Source organism: Tursiops truncatus, chromosome 20, assembly GCF_011762595.2.
Source record: "Tursiops truncatus isolate mTurTru1 chromosome 20, mTurTru1.mat.Y, whole genome shotgun sequence".
Lineage (NCBI taxonomy): Eukaryota > Metazoa > Chordata > Mammalia > Artiodactyla > Delphinidae > Tursiops > Tursiops truncatus.
Window position 1 is genome coordinate 30,086,423 of NC_047053.1, and position 25,310 is coordinate 30,111,732.

General features: G+C 35.7%; 1 protein-coding gene and 1 pseudogene across 7 annotated transcripts in view; one reads left to right on the forward strand and one right to left on the reverse strand.

The window, feature by feature from the left end:
- The window catches only part of BRIP1 (BRCA1 interacting DNA helicase 1), a 201,940-nt gene that overhangs the window by 77,495 nt on the left and 99,135 nt on the right, over positions 1 to 25,310 (forward strand). For 6 of the 7 annotated variants that reach the window (XM_033846862.2, XM_019945486.3, XM_073798347.1 and 3 more), the window contains 5 exons: positions 1,431 to 1,563; positions 9,840 to 9,994; positions 12,445 to 12,610; positions 12,729 to 12,869; positions 19,387 to 19,548. In XM_033846862.2, the coding sequence (XP_033702753.1) occupies positions 1,431 to 1,563; positions 9,840 to 9,994; positions 12,445 to 12,610; positions 12,729 to 12,869; positions 19,387 to 19,548 (757 nt within the window). The remainder of the gene's footprint in view (positions 1 to 1,430; positions 1,564 to 9,839; positions 9,995 to 12,444; positions 12,611 to 12,728; positions 12,870 to 19,386; positions 19,549 to 25,310) is intronic. The other variant, XM_019945488.3, reaches the window with a different exon arrangement.
- LOC101329724 (protein tyrosine phosphatase type IVA 1 pseudogene) lies at positions 16,568 to 17,082 on the reverse strand (annotated as a pseudogene).

Genomic DNA, 25,310 nt, shown 5'->3' on the forward strand with positions numbered 1-25,310 from the left:
TTGGCTTTCTTTCGGGTCTTTAAATAAGCAAAATTTGTTAAATCACCTGAGGATCTTTGCACCAGGTGAAAATGGCATTCTTCTACTTGGAGTACTCTTTTTTCCCTGATCCTCCCATGACTGAATACTTTTTGTATTCAGTTAGAATATATGTCATCTCAAGAAGAGCTTCCTTGACATTCAAATGAAAGTAGCAGTTAGATTACATTAATCCAGTTTATTTTCATTATATCACTGTCACTACCTGATATTGTCTTGTTCATGGAATTGTTTCTGAGTTTATTTCTGTCTCTCTTAGTAGAATCTAATTTCCATGAGAATAAGGACCTTGCCTATTTTATTTACTGCTGTATTTCCACTATCCAGTATAGTGTCTGGCATAATATAGGCATTTAAGCACTCACTGAATGTACAAATGTCTGTGTGTGTGTGTGTGTGTGTAAATGAATATATTTTCTAGTAATTCTCTTTTTTGTGTTAATATTTAACACTATAATCTTTTTATTAGGCTTTTAAATTTTTATTTATTTATTTATTTAATTTTTGGCTGTGTTGGGTCTTCGTTGCTGCACGTGGGCTTTCTCTAGTTGCGGCGAGCATGGGCTACTCTTGGTTGCAGTGCGCTGGCTTCTCACTGAGGTGGCTTGTTGCGGAGCATGAGCTCTAGGCACGCGGGCTTCAGTAATTGGGGCATGCAGGCTCAGTAGTTGTGGCTCATGGGCTCTAGAGTACAGGCTCAGTAGTTGTGGCATGCAGGCTTAGTTGCCCCACAGCATGTGGGACCTTCCTGGACCGGGGCTTGAACCCATGTCCCCTGCATTGGCAGGCGGATTCTTAACCACTGTGCCAGCAGGGAAATCCCTATTAGGTTTATTTGTATTTCCTTTTATGTGCATTTGGGATAAGCTCCTAAGAGCTGACTGTCAGTTGGAGAGACAGACAAGTAAGTAAAGCAGTGTGAGTCCACAAAACACAAATGGGGAACCACACACATCTTTCTCTTTTTTGAGTAAAAGCTTACTTTTTTAGCTGTATATTTATTTTGCAATGTGAAACATGCATGGTATTTAAAATGTGTCTTGGGCTTCCCTGGTGGCGCAGTGGTTGAGAGTCCGCCTGCCGATGCAGGGGACACGGGTTTGTGCCCCGGTCCGGGAAGATCCCACATGCCGCGGAGCGGCTGGGCCCGTGAGCCATGGCCGCTGAGCCTGCGCGTCCAGAGCCTGTGCTCCGCAACGGGAGAGACCACAGCAGTGAGAGGCCCGCGTACCGCAAAAATAAATAAATAAAATGTGTCTTAATTAATCCACATATATGTGCTCAGAGCTTCAAGGAATACAGATCAATGTATCACATTTCTCTTTGCTCTGTTGAAGTAGTGTGCACATAAGGATGATACTGGTTGATGGAATTGTTTTATTTTATTCCAGTTGGTTAGAAGCAAACTCTGAACATCTTGTGGAAAGGGGTTATGAATCATCCTGTAAAGTATGGAGTGGAAGTGACATGCTCTTAAATTTACACAAAATGGGCATAACCACTGCTACTTTTCCTATTTTGCAGGTAAGTTTTTTTTCTACCTGTGAGATTTATTTAGTGAATTAGAAATGACTTAATAGTGAATAGTTAATCCAGAGTAAAGAAAAAAAAGTAGCAAGTTAATTGTTTCAAAATTTTATTTTATTATGTAAGTTCGATAATCTTTAAGTGATGGCATAAATTATGGATGAAAAAGTAGCATTATTAGTTTGAAGGCTATATGGCTTAATTAATACAGAATTAATTGCTTTGTTTAAAGCTAAAATAAGTCAGTATTTTTAGGTTATAAATATTTTGTCAATTATAAAAGTTAAAAATTTGGAAAATAAAAAGATAAGAAATTCATGTTTTATTCTCCTTAACTTAGAGGTTATAAACCTGGGTATATAGAGATTATGGGTGGGCTATGGGATACTGTGAGCCTTATGAAATTACATTCAAAATTTTATGAGTATTTACTTTTGTACATTTTTCTGGATAGAACCTTCATGACTTACATTATTCTCAAAAGAGTGTTTGTTTGGGGTTGTTTTTTTGTGTTTTTTGCAGGTGAGAATGTTTTTACTTTCTCTTTTTGTTCTTATTTATTTATATTAATTGACTTTACTTTTAAAGTGGTTGTTATAGGTTTATAGAAAAAGTGAACAAAAAAGACAGAATTCTCATATACCAGCACCCCCAACCACACACGTATTCACAGATACTATAGATTCTCTTATTATTAACATCTTGCAGTAGTAGTACATTTATTACAATTGAACCAATATTGGTTACATTATTTTTAACTAAAGTCCATAGTTTATGTTAGGGTACACTTTTTGTGTTGTACGTACAGTTCTATGAGTCATTATGAAAACATAAAGTCACGTATCTACCGTTACAGTATCATACAGAATACATTCATTGCCTTAAAAATCTTGTGTTGCACTTATTCATCCCTTCAACACACTTTATTTCCTCTGCTGAACCTCTGGCAATCACTGATTTTTGTTTTTCTGACTCCATAGTGTTGCCTTTTCCAGAATGTTATATAGTTGTAATCATACAGTATGTGGTCTTTTTAGACTGGCTTCTTCCACTTAACAGTATATATTTAAGGTTCCTCCATGTCTTTTTGTGGTTTGACAACTCATTCCTTTTTATTTCTGAACTATATTTATTGTATGTATGTACCACAGTTTGTTTATCCATTTACCTACTGAAAGACACATTGGTGGTTTCCAAGTTTCAGCAATTATGACTAAAGCTGCCATAAACATTTGTGTGCATGTGTTTGTATGGACATACTTCCTGCTCATTTGGATAAATACTTAGGAGCACAATCGCTGGATTGTGTGGTAAGACTATGTTTAGCTTGCAGTAAACTGCTAAACTGTCTTCCAAAGTGATTGTACCATTTTACATTCCCACAGGCAGTGAATAAGAGTTCCTGCTGTTCCACATCCTTGCCCACATTTGGTGTTGTCAGTGTTTTGAATGTTAACCATTCTAATAGATATGTATTAGTATCCCATTGTTTTAATTTACATTTCCCTAATGATATATGATGTGGAGCATCTTTTCATATGCTTATTTTCCATCTACATATTTTATTTGGTGAGGTATCTCTTCAGATATTTTGCCTACTTTTTAATTGAGTTGTTTTCTTATTGTTGAGTTTTTTTCTTTTTTTTTTGCGATACGTGGCCCTCTCACTGTTGTGGCTTCTCCCGTTGCGGAGCACAGGCTCCGGACGCGCAGGCTCAGCGGCCATGGCTCACGGGCCCAGCCGCGGATCTTCCCAGACCGGGGCACGAACCCGTGTCCCCTGCATTGGCAGGCAGACCCTCAACCACTGCGCCACCAGGGAATCCCATATTGTTGAGTTTTAAGAGTTCTTTGGGTATTTTGTATATAAGACCTTCATCTGATATGTGTTTGCAAATATATTCTTCCAGCCTGTGGCTTGTTTTTTCATCCTATTAATGGAGTCTTCCATATAGCATAAGTTTTTAGTTTTAATAAAGTTCAAATTTTTTTCTTTGATGGATCCTCCTTTTGGTGTTGCAACTAAAAATTCATCACCGAACCCAAAGTCACCTAGATTTTCTCCTATCATTTCTTCTACAAGTTTTATAGTTTTGTATTTTACATTTAAGTCTGTGGTCCATTTTGAGTTAATTTTTGTGAAGGGTGTAAGTTCTGTGTCTAGATTCATTTCTTTGGATGTAGATGTTACTCTGTCACCATTGGTTGAAAAGAGCATCCTCTCTCCATTGGATTATCTTTGGTCCTTTGACAAAAGATCAGTTTACTATATTTGTGTTGGCCCATTTCTGGGCTCTCTATTCTTTTTTTTTTTTTTTTTTTTTTTGCGGTATGTGGGCCTCTCACTGTCGTGGCCTCTCCTGTTGCAGAGCACAGGCTCCGGATGCGCAGGCTCAGCGGCCATGGCTCACGGGCCCAGCCGCTCCGCGGCATGTGGGATCTTCCCGGATCGGGGCACGAACCCGTGTCCCCTGCATTAGCAGGCGGACTCTCAACCACTGCGCCACCAGGGAATGGGCTCTCTATTCTTTTCCATTGATATACTTGTCTGTTCCTTCATCAGTTCCACACTGTCTTGATTACTGTAGCTTTATAGTAAGTCTTGAAGTCAGGTCGTGTCAGTCCTCTGACTTTGTTCTTCAGCATTGTGTTTGCTATTCTGAGTCTTTCATCTTTCCATATAAACTTAGAATTGAAACTGAGCCCCTGTGGGGCTCCTGGGCATGGAAGCCTTTCTGTCCCCCATTTCTTGTATATAGGGAACAGACTCCAGCCTCCATGACCTTCCCTGGGTTCCAAAGGGCAGATTGGAACAGTTGTTAGGGAAGGGAGGGGATGCAGAGACAAGGGAGGAGAAGCCAAGAAACTACCGGAGGCAAGATTAAAGGAACCAGAGAAGCTAATCAAGATTAGGAGACCACCTGAGATGAGATCAAAGGAGTTCAGGCCCTGCACACACCCTAATCTTGTCAGCAACCCTATCCTTGAACTATTGCTATAAAACCCCTCACCAAATCCCCCGGGGTTGGGGGACACAGTTTTTCAGGGGCATGAGCCTGCTGTATCTCCCTTTGAGTGGCAAAGCAATAAAGTTATCCTCTTCTACTTCACCTAAAACTCTTGTCTTCAAGATTCAGTTTGGCACGGTGCACAGAGACCAAGCTTTCTGCGTCAGAATCAGTTTGTCAGTATCCACCAAGTAACTTGGTGGGATTTTGATTGGGACTGCATTAAATCTGTAAATCAATCTGGGAAGAACTGACATCTGAACAATATTGAGTGTTCCTATCCATGAACATGGAGTATCTCTCCATTTATTTGGATCTTTGATTTCTTTTATCAGACTTTTATAGTTTTCCTCATATAGTTTTAAAGAGGTTTTTGAACCAAAAAAGGTAAGAACTGTTGCTAACATGAACTATCATTATGGGCATATGAGTATTAAAAATATATTTTAATAAGACCGTACTTATAATTTTTGCCCTGAATTTTTAAAGTGCAATGTATCATAAGTAGTTTTTCATATGACACTTTTTCTTTTTTTTGCATAAACTTTTTGCATTCTAAAGACTTTTCATATCAACAGTAAAATGGGTTAAATAAATTGTGGGAAATTCATACAGTAGACTACTATACAGCAATTTACAAAATGAACCACTGCCACCACAACCATATGAATGAATCTTACAGACATAAAGTTGCATAAGAGAAACCAGCACAAAAGAGTACAAACTGTATGGCTTCATTTTTATGAAATTTAAGAACAGACATAGTTATGCTAATAGAAGTCAGAATACTGGTTACCACGGGTTACCTTACCAGTGCAGGGGTAAGGAGTAGTTTGGGCTAAGATGGGACACAAAGGAACTTTCTGGGATTCGAGGAATGTTTTGAATCCTGATTTAAAATCATACACACAAGTGTGTGCGTGCGTGCGTGTGTGTGTGTGTGTGTGTGTGTGTGTGTGTGTGTGTGTATGTGCTTCTGTTTAGTGACCTATACACTTAAGATTAATGCACTCTATAAAAAATGTACAAATAAAATATATGTCAAAGGAAAAAACTTGGAAAATACAGAGAAAGGTACAGAGGAAAAAAAAAACTCATAAACTTAAAAATGATTATTATTAACTTTTAGATTTGTGTCTACCTATGTCTTCTTCTATGCATATATTCACTTAACATAAATTTTTGAGATGATACATATTTATTTTTACCTCTTCATTTAGTAATATGAGTACTTCCCTATTTTAATAAAAATTGTTTCACATGATTTTTAGTTGCAGTGTAGCATTTTTGTGAGTGCACATATTCTAAATTATTTGACTAATCTGGCATTTGAAATACAGGTTGTTGCCAGTTTTCCCAGAATAAGAAAAGGTTCTGATATGAACATCCTTGAAAATATATATTTGTATGTATCTCTGATTATTTCCTTTATATATGGTAAATATTAATTCTTCGTTGCTTGTTGTATTACATGTATATTCTTGTATCTGTGGTTTGTTTATGGTATTTTTTTATAAGTTTTTAAATTTTAGTGCATTCAAATGTATCATTGTTTTTTCTTTTATGAATTGTGATATTTGAGTTTAAGCAAGCTTTTCTTACACTCTGCAACATTTTCTTCTAAAACTGTTAAGGTTTTTTTTAATAAATGTTTTCAATCAGCCTGGGATTCATTTTTGTTTATGTTATGAGATATGTAATCCATCTTATTTCCTGTATGGATTTTCTCAGCATCATTACTAAATTATCCATCCATTTCACTCTGATTTGTAATGCCACATCTGCCACATATCTGATTTTCATTTATGTATACGCTTATTACTGGACTCTATTGTGTTCTTTGATTCTGTTTATCTAAGTTATCCTATTTATTAATCACTGTAGCATTAGAAAAATGCTGATGCATGGTAGGGCATATCTCCTCACTTGATTTTCCTTTGGAATGATCCTGGCTGTTCTTCGCCTTACTCTGCCATCTGAATTTTAAACTTAGCTTATAAATTTCTATGAACAATTCTGTTGGAATTTTGACTGGAATTGCATTGAATTTATGGATTAATTTAGAAAGAGTTGACTTATTTACAATATGAAGTTTTTCCATTCATGAACAAGATAGCATTCTAATCATTTATTCTCTCTTTCTATATATCTTTCAATAACATTTTATAATTTTTGAAAGTCTTAGGTACTTTTGGTTAATTTACTCCTAAGTTAAAGTTTGTTTCTTTTTCAAATGGTATAATTCAAAAATTGCATTTTCTAATTTTTATCGGTGTATAAGGATGGTAGTTGATTCTTACAATCAACCACTTTGCTGGATTATCCTATAGGTTCATCTATAGATTATTAAATTTTCTATGTAGACAGTCATCCTGTCTATGAATATGACTATTTTCTTTCTTTCCATTTCCTTCACATTTTATTCATTTCTTACTTTGCTAGCTTAAACTTTCAGTACATGGTTCATCACAGTAAAAAGACATCCTAATCTTGTTGCTTACTTTAAAAGGACTGTATTACTAGTATTACAGCATTTAGCAATATGTCTGCTGTATTTTAAAAAAAATTTTTTTTAACAGTTTGAGATACAATTCACATGCCATGAAATTTACCCCTTTAGAGTATACAATTCAGTGGTTTTTCATGTAGTCATAGAGTTGTGCAACTACCACTGCTGTGTAATTTCAGAACATTTTTATCACCTCAGAAAGAAACCTTGTACCCATTAGCAATTAGTCACTCCCATTTCCTCCTACCCCAGATCCTGGAAACCACTAATCTACTTTCTGTTTCTGTGGATCTACCTATTCTGGACATTTTATGTTAATGGAAACACGATATGTGGTGTTTTGTTACTGCCTTTTTTCACTTTGCGTAATGTTCTCAAGGTTCATCTAGTTGTAGGTTCAATCTATCAATACTTCATTCCTTTTTATTACCAAATAATATTGCATTTTATGAACATACTGTATTTTATTTATCCATTATCAGGTGTTTCTACTTTTTGGCTGTTATAAACAATGCAGCTATGACCATTCATAGACAGATTTTTGTGTGGACATGTATTTTCAATTCTCTTGGGTATATACTTAAGACTAGAATTGCTGGTCCATATGGTAACTTTATGTTTAACATTTTGAGGAACTGCCAAACTTTTCCAAAGGGGCTGTACCATTTTACAATTCCATCAATAATGTATGAGGATTCTAATTTCTTCCACATCCTCACCAACACTTGTTATTATCTCTTTTTTATTATAATCTTCCCGGGGGAATGAAGTGGTATCTTCATGTGATTTGATTTTCATTTCCCTAATGACTCATAATGCCAAGCATTGTTTCAACTGCTTATTGTCCATTTATATATCTTCTCTGGAGAAATCTATATTCAAATCCTTTGCCCATTTTGAACTTGTGTTGTCTTTTATTGACTGTAAGTTCTTTATGTATTCTGAATATGAACAATGTATTGGATATATGATTTGAAAATACTTTTTCTCATTCCATAGATGCTGTAGGATTTTTAGTTATTTTAAAAATTAGGTTAAGGAAATTTCCTTTGATCTTAAGAAATTCATCATTGTGATTATTAAATTTTTTACAAGTTAATTTTACCACAGTAACATATGAACATAATTTAAAAGTCAATTACTACTATCAAGAAAAGCATTCATTTGTGCCACTCCTCTGTCCCAATTTTCATTCTCGGTGGCTCTTTTAACTCATAGTGGCTTCCTCTGATGTTTAACCCCAATTTTCTAAATAACATGTGGATTCTGCTACTTTCGAGTTTTCAAGTTTTGATATTCTCTATTGACTTCCTATTAAGTATGATGATGATTTAGCTCCTTTACACACACACACTTTTCTCTCTCTCTCTCTCTCTCTCTCACACACACACACACACACACACACACACACACACACACTCTCATACTCACCCTCTCTTTTCCTCTGTCCCTCCTTTTCTCCTTTTCCTCCCTCCTTCTTTCCCTTTCTTCACTCTCCATTTTCTCAGCATAATTATATTACTATTCAGTGTGCATATCATTATGTATATATATTATCATAGTTTATGATAGTCATCTCATGTAACTTACTTGATTAAATTTTTAATACAACTCTAGGTTTCTATGAAGTAATAATTACCTGTCTGTGTCTATGTGTGTGTTTCCCCATTTGCTTAGTTTTCTATTTGTCTATAAACCCAGCTGTCATTGTTTAGGTAACCTAGCCAGAAGTAGCCTTGGAGTTGTCTCATGATGTAGAATGTCATTCAGTCCGTTTGTTTTTACTACAGTGCCTTACCTTCAGGAGTTCAGAAGTTCTGTAGTTTTACAGAGTAAATTGCCAGTAGTCTGCCAGTGTTGGAGAGGAATAGTAGCCTTCCTGTAAGGTGTTTCTCAGGGAACTTGATTTTTTAAAAAGAACAATTTAATACTTGTTTTTCATTAATATCATTAATAATTTGTAGTGCTGAATGTTTTTCCAAGTTCATGTTGTCTTTTTTGTTCTTTGTTTCTTGACGTTTTGTTCAGTAGAGACTAATTTTACTTTTTTAAATGTCTATTATTTCACAATATATCTGAATATTGAAATTTATCTGTCTTATTTATCTTAACTATTTTCCCATTTTATTTTCATTGAACACACATTTTATTGTCAAACATCAGAGTTGTCACCAGTATCTTTTATTGCTTCAATATTCAGGGTTTTCTCTTTCACAGTCTGGGAAAACATACTTTTCTGTTTTATTATTTTGTCTTAATGTCCACACTTCTTTCTGTATTTAAGCTTACGAGCCATGTAAAAACTAATGAGCCAGTTAGCATACATTTTGTATCTAGTGTGTATTCTTTGAGTTGTTCTTTTACTTTTGCTTGTCACATAGTCATATTATTCTCAGCATCAGAGTACTCCCTGGAAATAATTCAGGCATTTAAGTGGCATATCAAATCTTTTTAAAAACTATTTGGTACATTTTTATTTAGTTCATTGCTTTTCAAAGGCACTGAATAAAACCCTAATCGCCTGAAGAAGTAATGAACCTCCTAAATGTGTAACTTCTTATTTAAATAAGTCTGAAGAGAATTTTAGAATATATGGGAATTCAAAATATATTGTTAGCATTTGTGTATTAATGTTTGACTAAAATTTCAATGTATATTTCATTTGGGTTTTATTACAGTTTTAAGAATTTTGTTTTCCCCCTCTTTCCCTCCCCCCGCCCCTGCCCCGGTACACTTAATATGGTAATTCCTTATAGGGACATTTTTCTGCTATCCTTCAAAAAGAAGAAAAAGTCTCATCAGTTCATGGTAAAGAGGAGGCAAGAGAAGTACCTATTATTAGTGCTTCAACTCAAATAATGCTCAAAGGACTTTTTATGGTGCTTGACTATCTTTTTAGGCAAAATAGCAGGTAAGTGAAGATAATCTGGTCTGTATTCTTTCTCTTAAAAATATTAACCTTATTGGGTGCTACCATGTGTTTAATACCTACTAATTTTATATGAGTACATGGGATAGTGATAAACAAGTGGTATAAATATTGCTCTTACTTACAGGCACAGACTCAGTCAATTGATGTTAGTTTTTATTAATGAAAATGAGTATTGAAACCAGTTAATAAATACAGTTAATTAATTCAGCATTAAAGTCCTCTAAAACTAAATTTAAGTTTTCTTTTAAGTATAATCTAGATGTTTCTTCCAGTGTCAGAAAGTCTCTCTTATTGTGTAACTCCTCTATTTAATGAAATGTGGGAAATGAAAAGCAGTCAACTCCCCACACACTACTCCTTAAGTTATAGTACTACCTGGTTCCAGTATTTTTTTAAGTGTTTTTTTATGGTAAAATATACACAATATAAAATTTACCTTTTTTTTTTTGCGATACGTGGGCCTCTCACTGTTGTGGCCTCTCCCGTTGCGGAGCACAGGCTCCGGACGCGCAGGCTCAGTGGCCATGGCTCACGGGCCCAGCCGCTCTGCAGCATGTGGGATCTTCCCGAACCGGGGCACGAACCCGTGTCTCCTGCATCGGCAGGCGGACTCTCAACCACTGCACCACCAGGGAAGCCCAAATTTACCATTTTTAAGTGTACATTTTAATAGTATTAAGTATGTTCACATTGTTGTACAACTACCACCACTGTCAATTTCTAGAACTTTTTCATCATCCCAAACAGGAACTCTATACCCATGGAACAGTATCTTCCATTTCCCTCTCACCACAGCCTTTGGTAACCTCTATGCTACTTTCATCTCTATGGATTTGCCCTTTCTAGGTGTCTCATATAAGTGGAATCATACAATCTAATGTTTTCAAGGTTAATCCATGTAACATATGTCATTCCTTTTTATGGCTGAATAATATTCCGTGTGTATATATACCACATTTTGTTTACTCATTCTTACATTGATAGACATTTGTATTGTTTCTAGCTTTTGCGTATTGTGAATCATGCTGCAGTGAACATTGATGTACTAGTATCTGTTTGAGTGCCTGCTTTCAGTTTTTCTGGGTACATACCTAGCAGTAGAATTGCAGGATTATATGGTAATTCTGTATTTAACTTTTTGAGGAGCCAGTGTGCTATTTGTCATAGCAGCTGCACATTCTAGATTCACATAGTTATGCACAAGAGTTCCCAATTTCTCTACATCCTTGCCAATACTTGTTATTTTTTGTTTTTTGGATCATAGCCATCCTAATGGGTATAAAGTGGTATCTCCTTATGGTTTTTTTTTTTTTAACATCTTTATTGGGGTATAATTGCTTTACAATGGTGTGTTAGTTTCTGCTTTATCTCCTTATGGTTTTGATTTACACTTCCCTAATGACTAGAGATGTTGAGCATCTTTTCATGTGCTTATTGTCCATTTCTATATCTTCATTGGAGAAGTGTCTACTCAAGTCCTTTGTCCATTTTTAAATGGGGTTTTTGTGTTGAGTTGTAGGAGTTATTCTGCATATTAATCCTTTATCAGATATTTGCTTTACAAATATTTTCTCCCATTCTGTGGGTTCTCTTTTCACTCTCTTGATAGTATTCTTCGATGCACAAGTTTTGAAATTTTGATGCAGTCCAATTAATCGATTTTTTTTCTTTTATTGCTTGTGCTTTTGGGATCCATTGAACATAGCCAAATATGATGTCATGAAGATTTTCCCCAATGTTTTCTTCTAAGATTTTTATAGTTTTTAGCTCCCAGTATTTTTATAAAATTCCCTCCACATAGTGCAGGGTTCCTGACTTGAACTTTGAATTCTGATCTCTCTAAGGGTAAAATTAACAGTCAGTATTACTGTGAGGACATGGTAGAGAATACCAAATTTTATTCTGTTTAAGCTTAGGTGTTTATAGCCTCTTATTGAGAGAAATTATAAGCTGGATGGGATCACGGAGTTCATCTGGTTTAGTACTTTCATTAAAAATAGATGAAGACTGAGATCCACACTTTAAAGGAACTTAAAAATTAGTTTCCTAAAATTTCAGTAAAAATTGTCTTTCTATTTTCTTATGCAATAAAAAAGTTTAACCCACTTTTTAGTTTCTTTAACAGTAATACTGTTAACTATTTTATAACTAATGATGTAACATAGAATGCAAAGAGCTCTGAACTAGGAGTTAGGAGGCTTGCATTTTAATTCTGACTCTGCCATGATTTATGTAATGTTTGAACATAGGGATGGGAAGTGATAAAGGGTGATATTTAAGTGATATCTAACCTCTGTAAGGGGGGACTGACTCTAAGGTTTAATGCCTTATTTCTATCAGGATTACTGAATTTTAGTGGTGTGGGTTGTTGGTGGGGGACAATGTTATCTAAAATTTTCCCATTTAATTACCATTTTATTTTTATTTAGATTTGCAGATGATTATAAAGTCGCTATTCAACAGACTTACTCTTGGATAAATCAGACTGATACTTCAGATAAAAATGGGTTCTTGGTTCTACCAAAAAATAAGAAACGTTTACGACAGAAAGCAGCAGTTCATGTGCTGAATTTTTGGTGCTTAAATCCAGCTGTGGTAAGCTTATCATGCTGTAAATGAGAATACTGTCTTCTTGCTCAATACCAACAATTAGATAAATGTGCTTGACTGTTTTAAAGATGATTTTTATGTATCTAATGTTGTTTCCTTTTAGGCCTTTTCAGATATTAATGGCAAGGTTTGGACGATTGTTTTGACATCTGGGACATTATCACCAATGAAATCCTTTTCATCAGAACTTGGTGTTACATTTAGTATCCAACTGGAGGCTAATCATGTCATTAATAACTCACAGGTTAGGTTTTTTTTGTTGTTGTTGGTTTTTTGAAGGCTCTTAGTCTTTTTACCTCAGTATAATTTATAAACAAATTAAAAGGTAACTGAAGTACTGGCAAACAAATCCTGATAGGAAAGTCAACATTTCAGTTTTAGAATAAAGGAAAATTTGTCAGCTACTTGGTAGTGTCAACAAAAGGAAATACCAATAAATAGCATTCCTTCAACCCAGTGAGTAAAAATATACACTTTCAAGGCAAAGACCGCATTGCAATTTCCTTATTTAAATAAGTTTTAAGTTTTTTAATGAAAATGAAAACAAAAATTCAACTTTTTTTTTTTAATGTAGTTCCTGATAGTTTAGTTATTTGTGTTTTTCTTTTCCATTAGACTATGGTATATCCTTATTCTAATTTTTACATCCTCATCTTTCCACTGCACCTAGATTAATACCTGGTATTAGTTAGCAAGTATTCAGCACGTTTGAATATCTGAAATGAATTAAAAGTATTCTTATGAGTCCTGTAACTTAAGATTTTAATTTTATTATTTATTTATTTATTCATTTGTTTGTTTGTTTTTATTTTTGTCTGTGTTGGGTCTTCGTTGCTGTCTGTGGGCTTCTCTAGTTGTGGTGAGCGGGGGCTTCTCCATTGAGGTGCACAGGCTTCTCATTGTCATGGCCTCTCTTGTTGTGGAACATGGGCTCTAGGCGCACAAGCTTCAGTAGTTGTGGCTGTGGGCTCTAGAGCACAGGCTCAGTAGTTGTGGCGCACGGGCTTAGTTGCTCTGAGGCATGTGGGATCTTCCCGGGCCGGGGCTCTAACCTGTGTGCCTTGCATTGGCAGGCAGATTCTTAACCACTGCGCCACGAGGGAAGCCCAGATTTTAATTTTTTATAACAATACCATGTAAATGTTACTTTAATTTTCCTAAGAATGTTTGAATTGTCATTTGTCAGTCTGCCTTCTATTTCTTTTTAGGAAGTAATTTAAAGTGGTTAGCTACATGCTTAATACCACCTGTGGGCCTAATATAATTCTAGTTCTTTATAAAGAGCTATAGTTTTCAACTAAGAAGTATTTTTGGAAATTACTGGCATTTAGTAGGTGAGAGCCTTATGCTAAACTCCTATATAACCAAGGATTGTGCTTTCCAAAATCCAGAATGCTCCTGTATAGAAACATTGATATAAGCAGTAGCAAAGGAAAAATATATGTTGCACATTTTCAAGATATTTCCTTAGAGGTTCAAATAAATATGGGAAGTATTAGTAAATTCAGCATATATTTTTTCAAAAGAATGTTATTATAGGTTCTGTGTTCTCAATCTAGTGCACAAAAGCCCGTTTAACCTGTAATGTCACTAAATAATAATTAACAGTAATAATAATGCTAGTTCAGCTGGATTCTGTTACATTTTCCCCAACTTTTAAAAAGTTTTTTATTTTAATTGTGGTAAAAAACACATGCCATAAAATTTGCCATCTTAACCATTTTTAAGTGTATAGTTCAGTTTTGTTAAGTATATTCACACTGTTGTATATAACCAATCTCTAGAGCTTTTTCATATAGCAACACTGAAATTCTATTCTTAAACAGCAATTCTCCATTACCCCCTCCTCTCAGCCCCTGGTAACCACCATTACACTTTTTGTTTTTATGAATTTGACTATTCTAAATACCTCATGTAAGTGGAATCACAAGGTTTTTGTGATTAGTTTATTTCGCTTAGCCTGGTGTCTTCAAGGTTCATCCTTGTAACATGAATCAGAATTTCCTTCCTTTTTAAGGCTTAGTAACATTCCAGTTTGTGTGTGTGTGTGTGTGTGTGTGTATCACATTTTGTTTGGTCATTCATTCCTTGATCACCCCAAATTTTTACTTAATTATAACTTGAAAAATGGAAAAAATAGTATTAATATAGTGAATATCTTTATACCCTTAACCTAGATTCATCAGTTTTTAACATTTTGCATCTGTATATATATGAGACAAAGGAAGAGAAGAGTAATATTGCAAAATGTTGATGATTACATTAATTTTGGTTATGGTATTAGAAAGTAATTTGTAGACATAGTGACACCTTGCCCTTAATTAGTTTAGCATGTTTCTCCTAAGAACAAGTACATAATCTTGCATAACCACAGTAGCATGATCATATCCAAGCAATTTAATATTGATACAATAGAATCTATATTTTTCCAGATATTCCCAATGTGTCTTTTGTTATTTTTTGATGATAAGTGCATTTCACCATTTATTTAATTTTTAAGCTCTCACACTAGATTTTTACAAGCTGGTGAACACTGACAAATTATTTCTCCCACAGAACTATAACCACATGTTCCGGGACAGTATAAATATATGGTTGAGCTAACGTTAATACTCATCACCATTTTATCTATTACATAATAAAACAAATTGTCAAGTATCCACATATTAAGTTACACAGCTCAAAAGACATAAAACATTAAATGTCTGCTCAATTCATTAGCAGAAACTCACTTTTTTTTTGGCAAGAGAGGTTGGGAATCACACTTCAAACCAAAATAAGTTGGTAAACAACTTCAGATAAGTTTGAAAAAAAATTACAAGACTTTCAGAAATTTTATGATTAAGAATTGTTTTAGCTACAATAACAAAGTATTTCTACCTTTTAAAAACATATTTATAAATTAAAATACATATTCTACATGTTCTTCACAAGACAAAGGCAACATTTTACTAAAAATACTTAATAGCCCCCTCCCATTCTTTTTTCAGGCCCTCCCTGTAAGTTACACCCCAAAGTGCAAACATTAAAATTAACTGTAAGGCTTTTTTGTCTGGAGACATTAAAGGCCTGTGCTTCCGTACAATGTAGATTTTCTATAACAGCACAAAATGAGTTTTATAGAAAGACATTAAATAATCACTGTAAGACTTGGTTAATTAAAAAAAAAGAGCAAATCTCATATATACTGGTATGAATGTAGAAGATGTAAACATATCGTGAGCAAATAACCTCATAGGCCCTACTTTCTATGTTGGAAAAGCTGGAAGGAATAAACCACATAAGGTCCAGAGTTTTCATAGTTCCTGGGATTTTAGTTCTATATCATACTAAAAATATACAAGAACTGTGCTGGGTATTTTGGCACCTAGTCTTTCTAAATTTCTTATATATTGATAAGATTCTGGCATGGAAACATTTAAAGACATGACTCAATACTGCATGATTTCAGGAAAGGTAATTTGGTACAAATGATAAGCACATTTTATTTTTTATTTATTTATTTTTTTTGGCGGTATGCGGGCCTCTCACTGTTGTGGCCTCTCCTGTTGTGGAGCACAGGCTCCGGACGCGCAGGCTCAGTGGCCATGGCTCACGGGCCCAGCCGCTCCGCGGCATGTGGGATCTTCCCGAACCGGGGCACGAACCCGTGTCCCCTGCATCGGCAGGCGGACTCTCAACCACTGCGCCACCAGGGAAGCCCAATAAGCACATTTTAAATGCTGAACAGAAAGAATCCTTTGCTAAGTGGCTAAGTAGGTTGATCATAGCCCAAACATAGAGGTTGCAATTCTGCCAGGCTTGTGACCTGGTAAAACTGCTTTTCGACACTCCTATGGAAGTTTCATCAGACTTTACCAAGCCAACGTGCTGGCTAACATGTATGACAGATTCTGTCTGTCTAGGTTCCACTTCTAAGCAATGGCATCAGGCACCCCAGTTTTATTGAATGCAACAATTGTTTCTATGACCATTGGAGTCTTTGAAGCGCAGCCACATTTTAGGACGCTACTTCTCCAAATAGAAAAGTTGCTTGCTGTTAAAAGCTCCATGCCGCTTTTGTCTTATGAACTGTACTGCATCTTCATATTCCACCTTCAATTAATGCTAGGACGACAAGCAATGGACCTCTCCCAAGGCCTGCAACACAATGAAAGGCAGTACAACAACCAGGGTCTTCATGAAACTTAATTTTCACAAGACTTAACCAGTCATCAACCATCTGGTTACATGGTGGTACACCATCATCAAAAGGCCAATCGAGAACATGGATGCCTTCTTTCTCTACAAGAGTAGTGTCATAAGTTGCTTCACATACTCTTACTATTGTGGTAACCATACTTCTTAAGTTCCTCTATAAATTTATTTAAGGTTGCATTAGTTGGATTGTGTGTAATGAGAAATCTCACGTTCTTGTAAGTGACTTCCACAGGAGCTGAGCGGTTCATTCGAGCCATGTTAATTTAGTTAAAAAACACTCAATAGGCTTATGAAAGAATTTTAAAAATTGAATACAGAAATGATGCAAATAAACTGAGTCTACTTCAATATACTGCACTTGAAATTCTCAGTGCTTTCGAGTATGAAGTTGGGAGTAATGGGAAATGAAATGAACTTCCTGACAAGAAGCAGCAGTTCTTCAATCCAGTAATACTGAGGTAGTAGAAAAGGAGTTTACTGAGGTTTACCCCATCCAGGTCAGAACTCTTGTAAAAAATGCTCTGTGGATTTCAATTCAACACTTCTGTGTCCAGGTTAGCCACTCTTATGGGGGCTTCTTGGTGGAGTAGTAATGAATTTCTACAGTTTACTTGTCTGCATAGAGGTTGTGCTGTGCCTGGCAGTAGTCTCCACTGCCATTCAGAAACTCCATAAATGTGTGACCAAGAACACCACAGAACTGCCTCTCTCTAGCCTGTTCTCTTGGCATAGGTTTGGTTATCCCAAGAAAGGTCCACTCTTGTAGCTTCACTCTCAGGGCACCGAATGCTCCCAATGTGTCTTTTATACCTGTTTATTTTTCTTATTCTTGATTCAGGATCCAGTCAAGTATTATATATTGCATTTGGTTTTCAAGTCTCTTTAGTTTTTTTTTTTTCTTATTTTAAACTGAAGTATAGTTGATTTACAGTATTAGTTTCAGGTGTACAACATAGTGATTCAAAGTTTTTATAGATTATTAAAACTCCATTTAAAGTTTATAGTCCATTTAAAGTTATAAAATATTGGCTATTATCCCTATGCGGTACAATATATCCTTGTAGCTTATTTATTTTATACATAGTAGTTTGTACCTCTTAATTCGCTACCCCTATCTTGCCCTTCCCCCCACTAGTAACCACTAGTTTGTTCTATTTGGAAATCTTTTCTGTTATATTCATTTGTGTTGTAATTTTTAGATTCCACATGTAAGTGATAACATACAGTATTTGTCTTTCTCTGTCTGACTTATTTCACTTAGCCTAATACCCTCCAGGTCCATCCATGTTGTTGCAAATGGCAAGATTTCGTTCTTTTTTATGGCTGAGTACTCTTCCAGTGTGTGTGTGTGTGTGTGTGTGTGTGTGTGTGTGTGTGTGTGTATACCACATCTTATTTATCTGTTCATCTGTGATGGACATTTAGGTTGCTTCCATATCTTTAACTATTGGAAATAACACTACTATGAATATTGGGGTACATGTATCTTTTCAAATTAGTGTTTTTGTTTTCTTCAGATATACTCCCAGAATTGGAATTGCTGGATCATGTGGTAGTTCTATTTTTAGTTTTTTGAGGAACCTCCATACAGTTTTCCATAGTGGCTGCACCAGTTCATGCCTCTTTAGTACTTAAAATAGTTTCCTTGCCCTTTTTTTCTGTCTTTCATGACATTTTTAAAGAATTCAAGTCACCAGTTGTCCTTAGGAATATTTTATAATCTGGAATTTTCTGATTGTTTTCTCATGATAAGATTCAAGTTAAAGTGTTTGGTAAGAATACTATATAAGTGATATTGTTGCTTCCCATTGTATCATATCAAGAAACACATACTATCAGTTTGTCTTATTACTAGTTGATCATTTGGTTTAAAGTTGATTAAACTGGTATCCATCAGATGTCATCTTGCAAAATGTACCTCAATCTTGTATATCATTTCCAAATATAAGACTATTACATTTTTCAACAATCTGAAGTGTTTATATTGTCTTTAGAATACTAATAAAATTTGTACTTTCTCTTAGTCAAATTAACTATACTAAGGCTAGACCTATGTGAATGTAGAGGAATTGCACATAACTGTAAAATTTGGTGGGTCTGATTTTCTGACTATAGATCTTTGAGCATCAGGGAATTTGTGAAACAGTAGTTCCTGTCATAATTCAATCTTAGAGACTTAACTATAGCAGATCGTACCAGCCCTCATCTCTTATTTTGGATTCATTTCTAATTTATTCATTTCATTTGTTCCTATCATCTAACAAAATGTTGTTACCTGCTTAATTTTGTAAAGCTGTTGAGGAAATACATAAATATAACCTGTTTTTCTTTCATCCTAAGAGAATTCAGTGGTCTGCCTAAAGTAAAACTTTCATAAATTAAATCTATATATAATTAATTAAAGGTAATAGGAAAAACCCCCAACAATTTAAAAGTAAATTTTCTTTAAACTCATTGCTTGATCTTTTTTTGACATACACGTAATTAAGGCTCCCAAATTAAATGCTAATTTGCCTGCCTCATTTAAGCATAACTCTAATACTGACATATTTATATTCTAGGTTTGGGTTGGCACCATTGGGTCAGGCCCCAAGGGTCGCAATCTCTGTGCTACCTTCCAGCACACGGAAACATTTGAGTTCCAGGATGAAGTGGGAGCACTTGTGTTATCTGTGTGCCAGACTGTGAGCCAAGGAATTTTGTGTTTCCTGCCATCTTACAAGGTAAAGGAATATTTATTTTTTCTTTTGCCTTTAAAAGATCATGTGGCATAACCACCACAAGCAACAGGGGAATTACAGTTTCCTAAACTTCATATATTATTTTACTTGTTTACTAAGATGCTGCCTGATGGTTCTACCACAGATTTTTATTCTTAGAGGCAGGTTGATATTTTCATGGTTAAAGGAAAAAGCATTATTTTCACTTTGATAAATTATACTATTTGAATGTTTCAGTAATCTGAATAAGACTTTCTTTGTTGCCTATCTTTTTTTTTTGGAGTATAATTGCTTTACAATGTTGTGTTAGTTTCTGCTGTACAGTGAAGAGAATCAGCTATATGTATACATATATCCCCTCCCTCTTTGACCTCCCTCCCACCCACTTCCCCCCATCCCACCCATCTAGGTCATCTCAGAGCATGGAGTTGAGCTCCCTGTGCTATACCGGAGGTTCTCACTAGCTATCTATTAGGTTGGCCCAACCCAATATTTTACACCTGGTAGTGTATTTATGTCTAACCTAGTCTCCCAATTCATCCCACCCTCGCTTTCCCTCCCTGTGTCCACATGTCCATTCTCTACGTCTCTATTCCTGCCCTCGAACTAGGTTCATCTGTACCATTTTCCTAGATTCCACATACATGCATTAATATATGATATTTGTTTTTCTCTTTCTGACTTACTTCACTCTGTATGACAAACTCTAGGTCCATACACATCTCTACAAATGACCCAGTTTCGTTCCTTTTTATGGCTGAGTAATATTCCATTATATATATGTACCACATCTTCTTTATCCATTCATTTTTCAATGGAAATTTAAGTGGTTTCCATGTCCTGGCTATTGTAAATAGTGCTGCAGTGAACATTGGGGTACATGTGACTTTTTGAATTATGGTTTTCTCAGAGTATATGCCCAGCTGTGGGATTACTGGGTCATATGGTACTTCTATTTTTAGTTTTTAAAGGAAACTTCATACTGTTCTCCATAGTGGCTGTATCAGTTACATTCCCACCAACAGTGCAAGAGGGTTCCCTTTTCTCCACACCGTCTCCAGCATTTACTGTTTGTAAATTTTTTTTTTTTTTGTAGATTTTTTGATGATGGGCATTCTGACCTGTGTGAGGTGATACCTCACTATAGTTTTGATTTGCATTTCTCTACTAATTAGTGATGTTGAGCATCTTTTCATGTGCCTCTTGGCCATCTGTATGTCTTCTTTGGAGAAATGTCTATTTAGGTCATCCTTCCATTTTTTTTTTTTTTTTTTTTTTTTTGCAGTACGCAGGCCTCTCACTGTTGTGGCCTCTCCCGTTGTGGAGCACAGGCTCCAGACGCGCAGGCTCAGCGGCCATGGCTCATGGGCCCAGCCGCTCCGCGGCAAGTGGGACCTTCCCGGACCGGGGCATGAACCTGTGTCCCCTGCATTGGCAGGCGGACTCTCAACCACTGCGCCACCAGGGAAGCCCATTGTCCTTCCATTTTTTGATTGGGTTGTTTGTTTTTTGATATTGAGCTGCATGAGCTATTTGTATATTTTGGAGATTAATCCTTTGTCCGTTGCTTTGTTTGCAAATATTTTCTCCCATTCTGAGGGTTGTCTTTCCGTGTTGTTTATGGTTTCCTTTGCTGTGCAAAAGCTTTGAAGTTTAATTAGGTCCCATTTGCTTACTTTTGTTTTTATTTTCATTACTCTGGGAGGTGGATTTAAAAAGATCTTGCTATGATTTATGTCATAGAGTGTTCTTCCTACGTTTTCCCCTAAGAGTTTTGTAGTGACCGGTCTTACATTTAGGTCTTTAATCCATTTTGAGTTTATTTTTGTGTATGGTGCTAGGCAGTGTTCTAATTTCATTCTTTTACCTGTAGCTGTCCTGTTTTCCCAGCACCACTTACTGAAGAGGCTGTCTTTTCTGCATTGTATGTCCTTGCCTCCTTTGTCATAGATTAGGTTACCATAGGTGCTTGCATTTATCTCTGAGCTTTCTATCCTGTACCATTGATCTATATTTCTGTTTCTGTGCCAATACCGTACTGTATTGATTACTGTAGCTTTGTAGTATAGTCTGAAGACAGGAAGCCTAATTCCTCCATCTCCTTTTTTCTCTCTCAAGATTGCTTTGGCTATTCGGGATCTTTTGTGTTTCCATACAAATTGTAAAATTTTTTGTTCTAATTCTGTAAAAAATGCTTTGGGTCGTATAGTCATTTGCACAGTATTGATTCTTCCAATCCAAGAACATGGTATACCTCTCCATCTGTTTGTGTCATCTTTGATTTCTTTCATCAGTGTTTTATAGTTTTCTGAGTACAGGTCTTTTGCCTCCTTAGGTAGGTTTATTCCTAGGTATTTTATTCTTTTTGTTGCAATCTTAAATAGGATTGTTTCCTTAATTTCTCTTTCTGCTCTTTCGTTGTTAGTCTATAGGAATACAAAAGATTTCTGTGCATTAACTTGGTATCCCTCAACTTTACTAAATTCATTGATTAGCTCTAGTAGTTTTCTGGTGGTATCTTTAGGGTTTTCTATGTATAGTATCATATCATCTGCAAACAGTGACAGTTTTACTTCTTTTCCAATCTGGATTCCTTTTATTTCCTTTTCTTCTCTGATTGCCATGGCTAGGACTTCCAAAACTATGCTGAATAATAGTGGTGAGAGTAGACATCTTTGTCTTGTTCCTGATCTTAGAGGAAATGCTTTCAATTTTTCACCATTGAGAATGATGTTTACTGAGTTTGTTGTATATGGCCTTTATTATGTTGAGGTAGGTTCCCTCTTAGCCCACTTTCTGGAGAGTTTTTATCATAAATGGGTGTTGAATTTTCTCAAAAGCTTTTTCTGCATGTATTGAGATGATCATATGGTTTTTATTCTTTAATTTGTTACTATGGTGTATCACGTCGATTGATTTGCATATATTGAAAATCCTTACATCCCTGGGATAAATCCCATTTGATCATGGTGTATGATCCTTTTAATGTGTTGTTGGATTCGGTTTGCTAGTATTTTGTTGAGGATTTTTGCGTCTATGTTCATCAGTGATATTGGTCTGTAATTTTCTTTTTTTGTGATATTTTTGTCTGGTTTAGTATCAGGGTGATGGTGGCCTCGTAGAACGAGTTTGAGAGTATTCCTCCCGCTGAAATTTTTTAGAAAAGTTTGAGAAGGATAGGTGTTAGGTCTTCTCTAAATGTTTGATACAATTCACCTGTGAAGCCATCTGGTCCTGGACTTTTGTTTGTTGGAAGATTTTTAATTACAATTTCAATTTCATTACTTGTGATTTGTCTGTTTATATTTTCTAATTCTTCCTGGTGCAGTCTTGGAAAGTTGTAACTTTCCAAGAATTTGTCCATTTCTTCCAGGTTGTCCATTATATTGTCATATAGTTGCTTGTAATAGTCTCTTATAATCCTTTGTATTTCTGCAGTGTCAGTTGTAATTTCTCCTTTTTCATTTCTGATTGTATTGATTTGAGTCCTCTCCCTTTTCTCTTGATGAGTCTTGCTAAAGGTTTATCAATTTTGTTTAATTTCTCAAAGAGCCGACTTTTAGTTTTATGTAATTCCTGTTTGATTTCTTCAGTGATCTCTTGATTATTTAGCAGTGCACTGTTTAGTCTCCATGTAGTTATGGGTTTTTTTTTCCTGTGGTTGATTTCTAATCTCAGTGTCGTGGTCAGAAAAGATGCTTGATACAATTTCAGTTTTCTTAAATTTTCCAAGGCTTGATCTGTCCAACATGTGATCTATCCTAGAGAATGTTCCGTGTGCTCTTGAGAAGAAAGTGTATTCTGCCACTTTCAGGTCGAATATCCTATCAATATCAATTAAGTCTATCTGGTCTGTTGTGTCATTTAAAGCTTGTGTTTCCTTATTTATTTTCTGTCTGGATGATCTGTCCGTTGGTGTAAGTGGGGTGTTAAAGTCCGCTACTATTACTGTGTTACTGTCAATTTCCCCTTTTATGGCTGTTAGCATTTGCCTTATGTATTGAGGTGCTCCTATGTTGGGTGCATAAATATTTATAATTGTTATACCTTCTTCTTGGTTTGATCCCTTAATCATTATGTAGTGCCCTTCCTTATCTTTTGTAAGTCTTTATTTTAAAGTCTATTTTATCTAATTTGCAGTATTGCAAACTATCTGCAGTATTGCTACTTCAGCTTTCTTTTAATTTACAGTTGCATGGAATATCTTTTTCCATCCCGTCACATTCAGTCGGTATGTATCCCTAGGTCTGAAGTGGGTCTCTTGTAAGACAGCATATATATGAGTCTTGTTTCTGTATCCATTCAGCCAGTTTGTGTCTTTTGGTTGGACATTTAATCCATTTACATTCAAGGTAATTATCGATATGTATGTTCCTATTACCATTTTCTTAATTGTTTTGGGTTTCTTTTTGTGGGTCTTTTCCTTCTCTTGTGTTTCCCACCTAGAGAAGTTCCTTTAGCATTTGCTGTAAAGCTGGTTTGGGGGTGCCGAATTCTCTCAGCTTTTGTTTGTTTGTGAAGGTTTTGATTTCTCCATTGAATCTGAATGAGATCCTTGCTGGGTAGAGTAATCTTGGTTGCAGGTGTTTCCCTTTCATCACTTTAAATATGTCCTACTACTCCCTTCTGGCCTGCAGAGTTTCTGCTGAAAAATCAGCTGATAACCTTATGGGGATTCCCTTGTATGTTATTTGTTGCTTTTTCCTTACTGCTTTTAATATTTTTTCTTTGAATTTAATTTTTGTTAGTTTGATTATTATGTTTCTTGGTGTGTTTTCTACTTGGGTTTATCCTGCCTGGGATTCTCTGTGCTTCCTGGACTTGGGTGGCTATTTTCTTTCCCATGTTAGGGAAGTTTTCGACCATAATCTCTTCAAATATTTTCTTGGACCCTTTGTCTTTCTCCTCTTCTTCTGGGACCCCTAGGATTCGAATGTTGGTGTGTTTAATGTTGTCCTAGAGTTCTCTGAGACCATCCTCATTTCTTTTCATTCTTTTTTCTTTTTTCTGCTCCTCGGCAGTTATTTCCACCGTTCCGTCTTCCAGCTCACTTATTCGTTCTTCAGCCTCAGTTATTCTGCTATTGATTCCTTCTAGGGTATTTTTCATTTCATTTATTGTGTTGTTCATCATTGTTTGTTCTTTAGTTCTTCTCGGACCTGTTAAACATTTCTTGTATTTTCTCGATCCATGCCTCCATTCTATTTCCAAGATACTGGATCATTTTTACTATCATTACTCTGAATTCTTTTTCAGGTAGGTTGCCTATTTCCTCTTAATTTATTTGGTCTTGTAGGTTTTTATCTTGCTCCTTCATCTGTTAACATATTGTTTTGTCATCTCATTTTTCTTGATCGGTGGGGCTGTGTTCCTGTCTTACTGGTTGGTCTGAGTCATCCAGCCCTGGAGTTTGCAGTTAGTTCGGTAGAGCTGGGTCTTGGAGCCAAGATGAGGACCTCTGGGAGACCTCACTCTGTTTAATATTCCCTGGGGTCTGAGGTTCCCTGTTAGTCCAGCTGTTTGGACTCGAAGCTCCCATCACAGGAGCTCAGGCCTGACTCCCGGCCTGGAACCAAGATTCTGCAAGTTGCACAGCACAGAAAAAAAAAAAAGGAGCTGAACAATAGGAAAGAATAAAAAATAAAATAAAATTGGAAAAGTTAAAAATGTACTAGAAAAAATTAAGATATAAGTGAAACAACAATAACTAGCCAAAACAGAACCACAACAGGAAAAATAAAAGGGGTGGCCAGAAAATGCTTTGG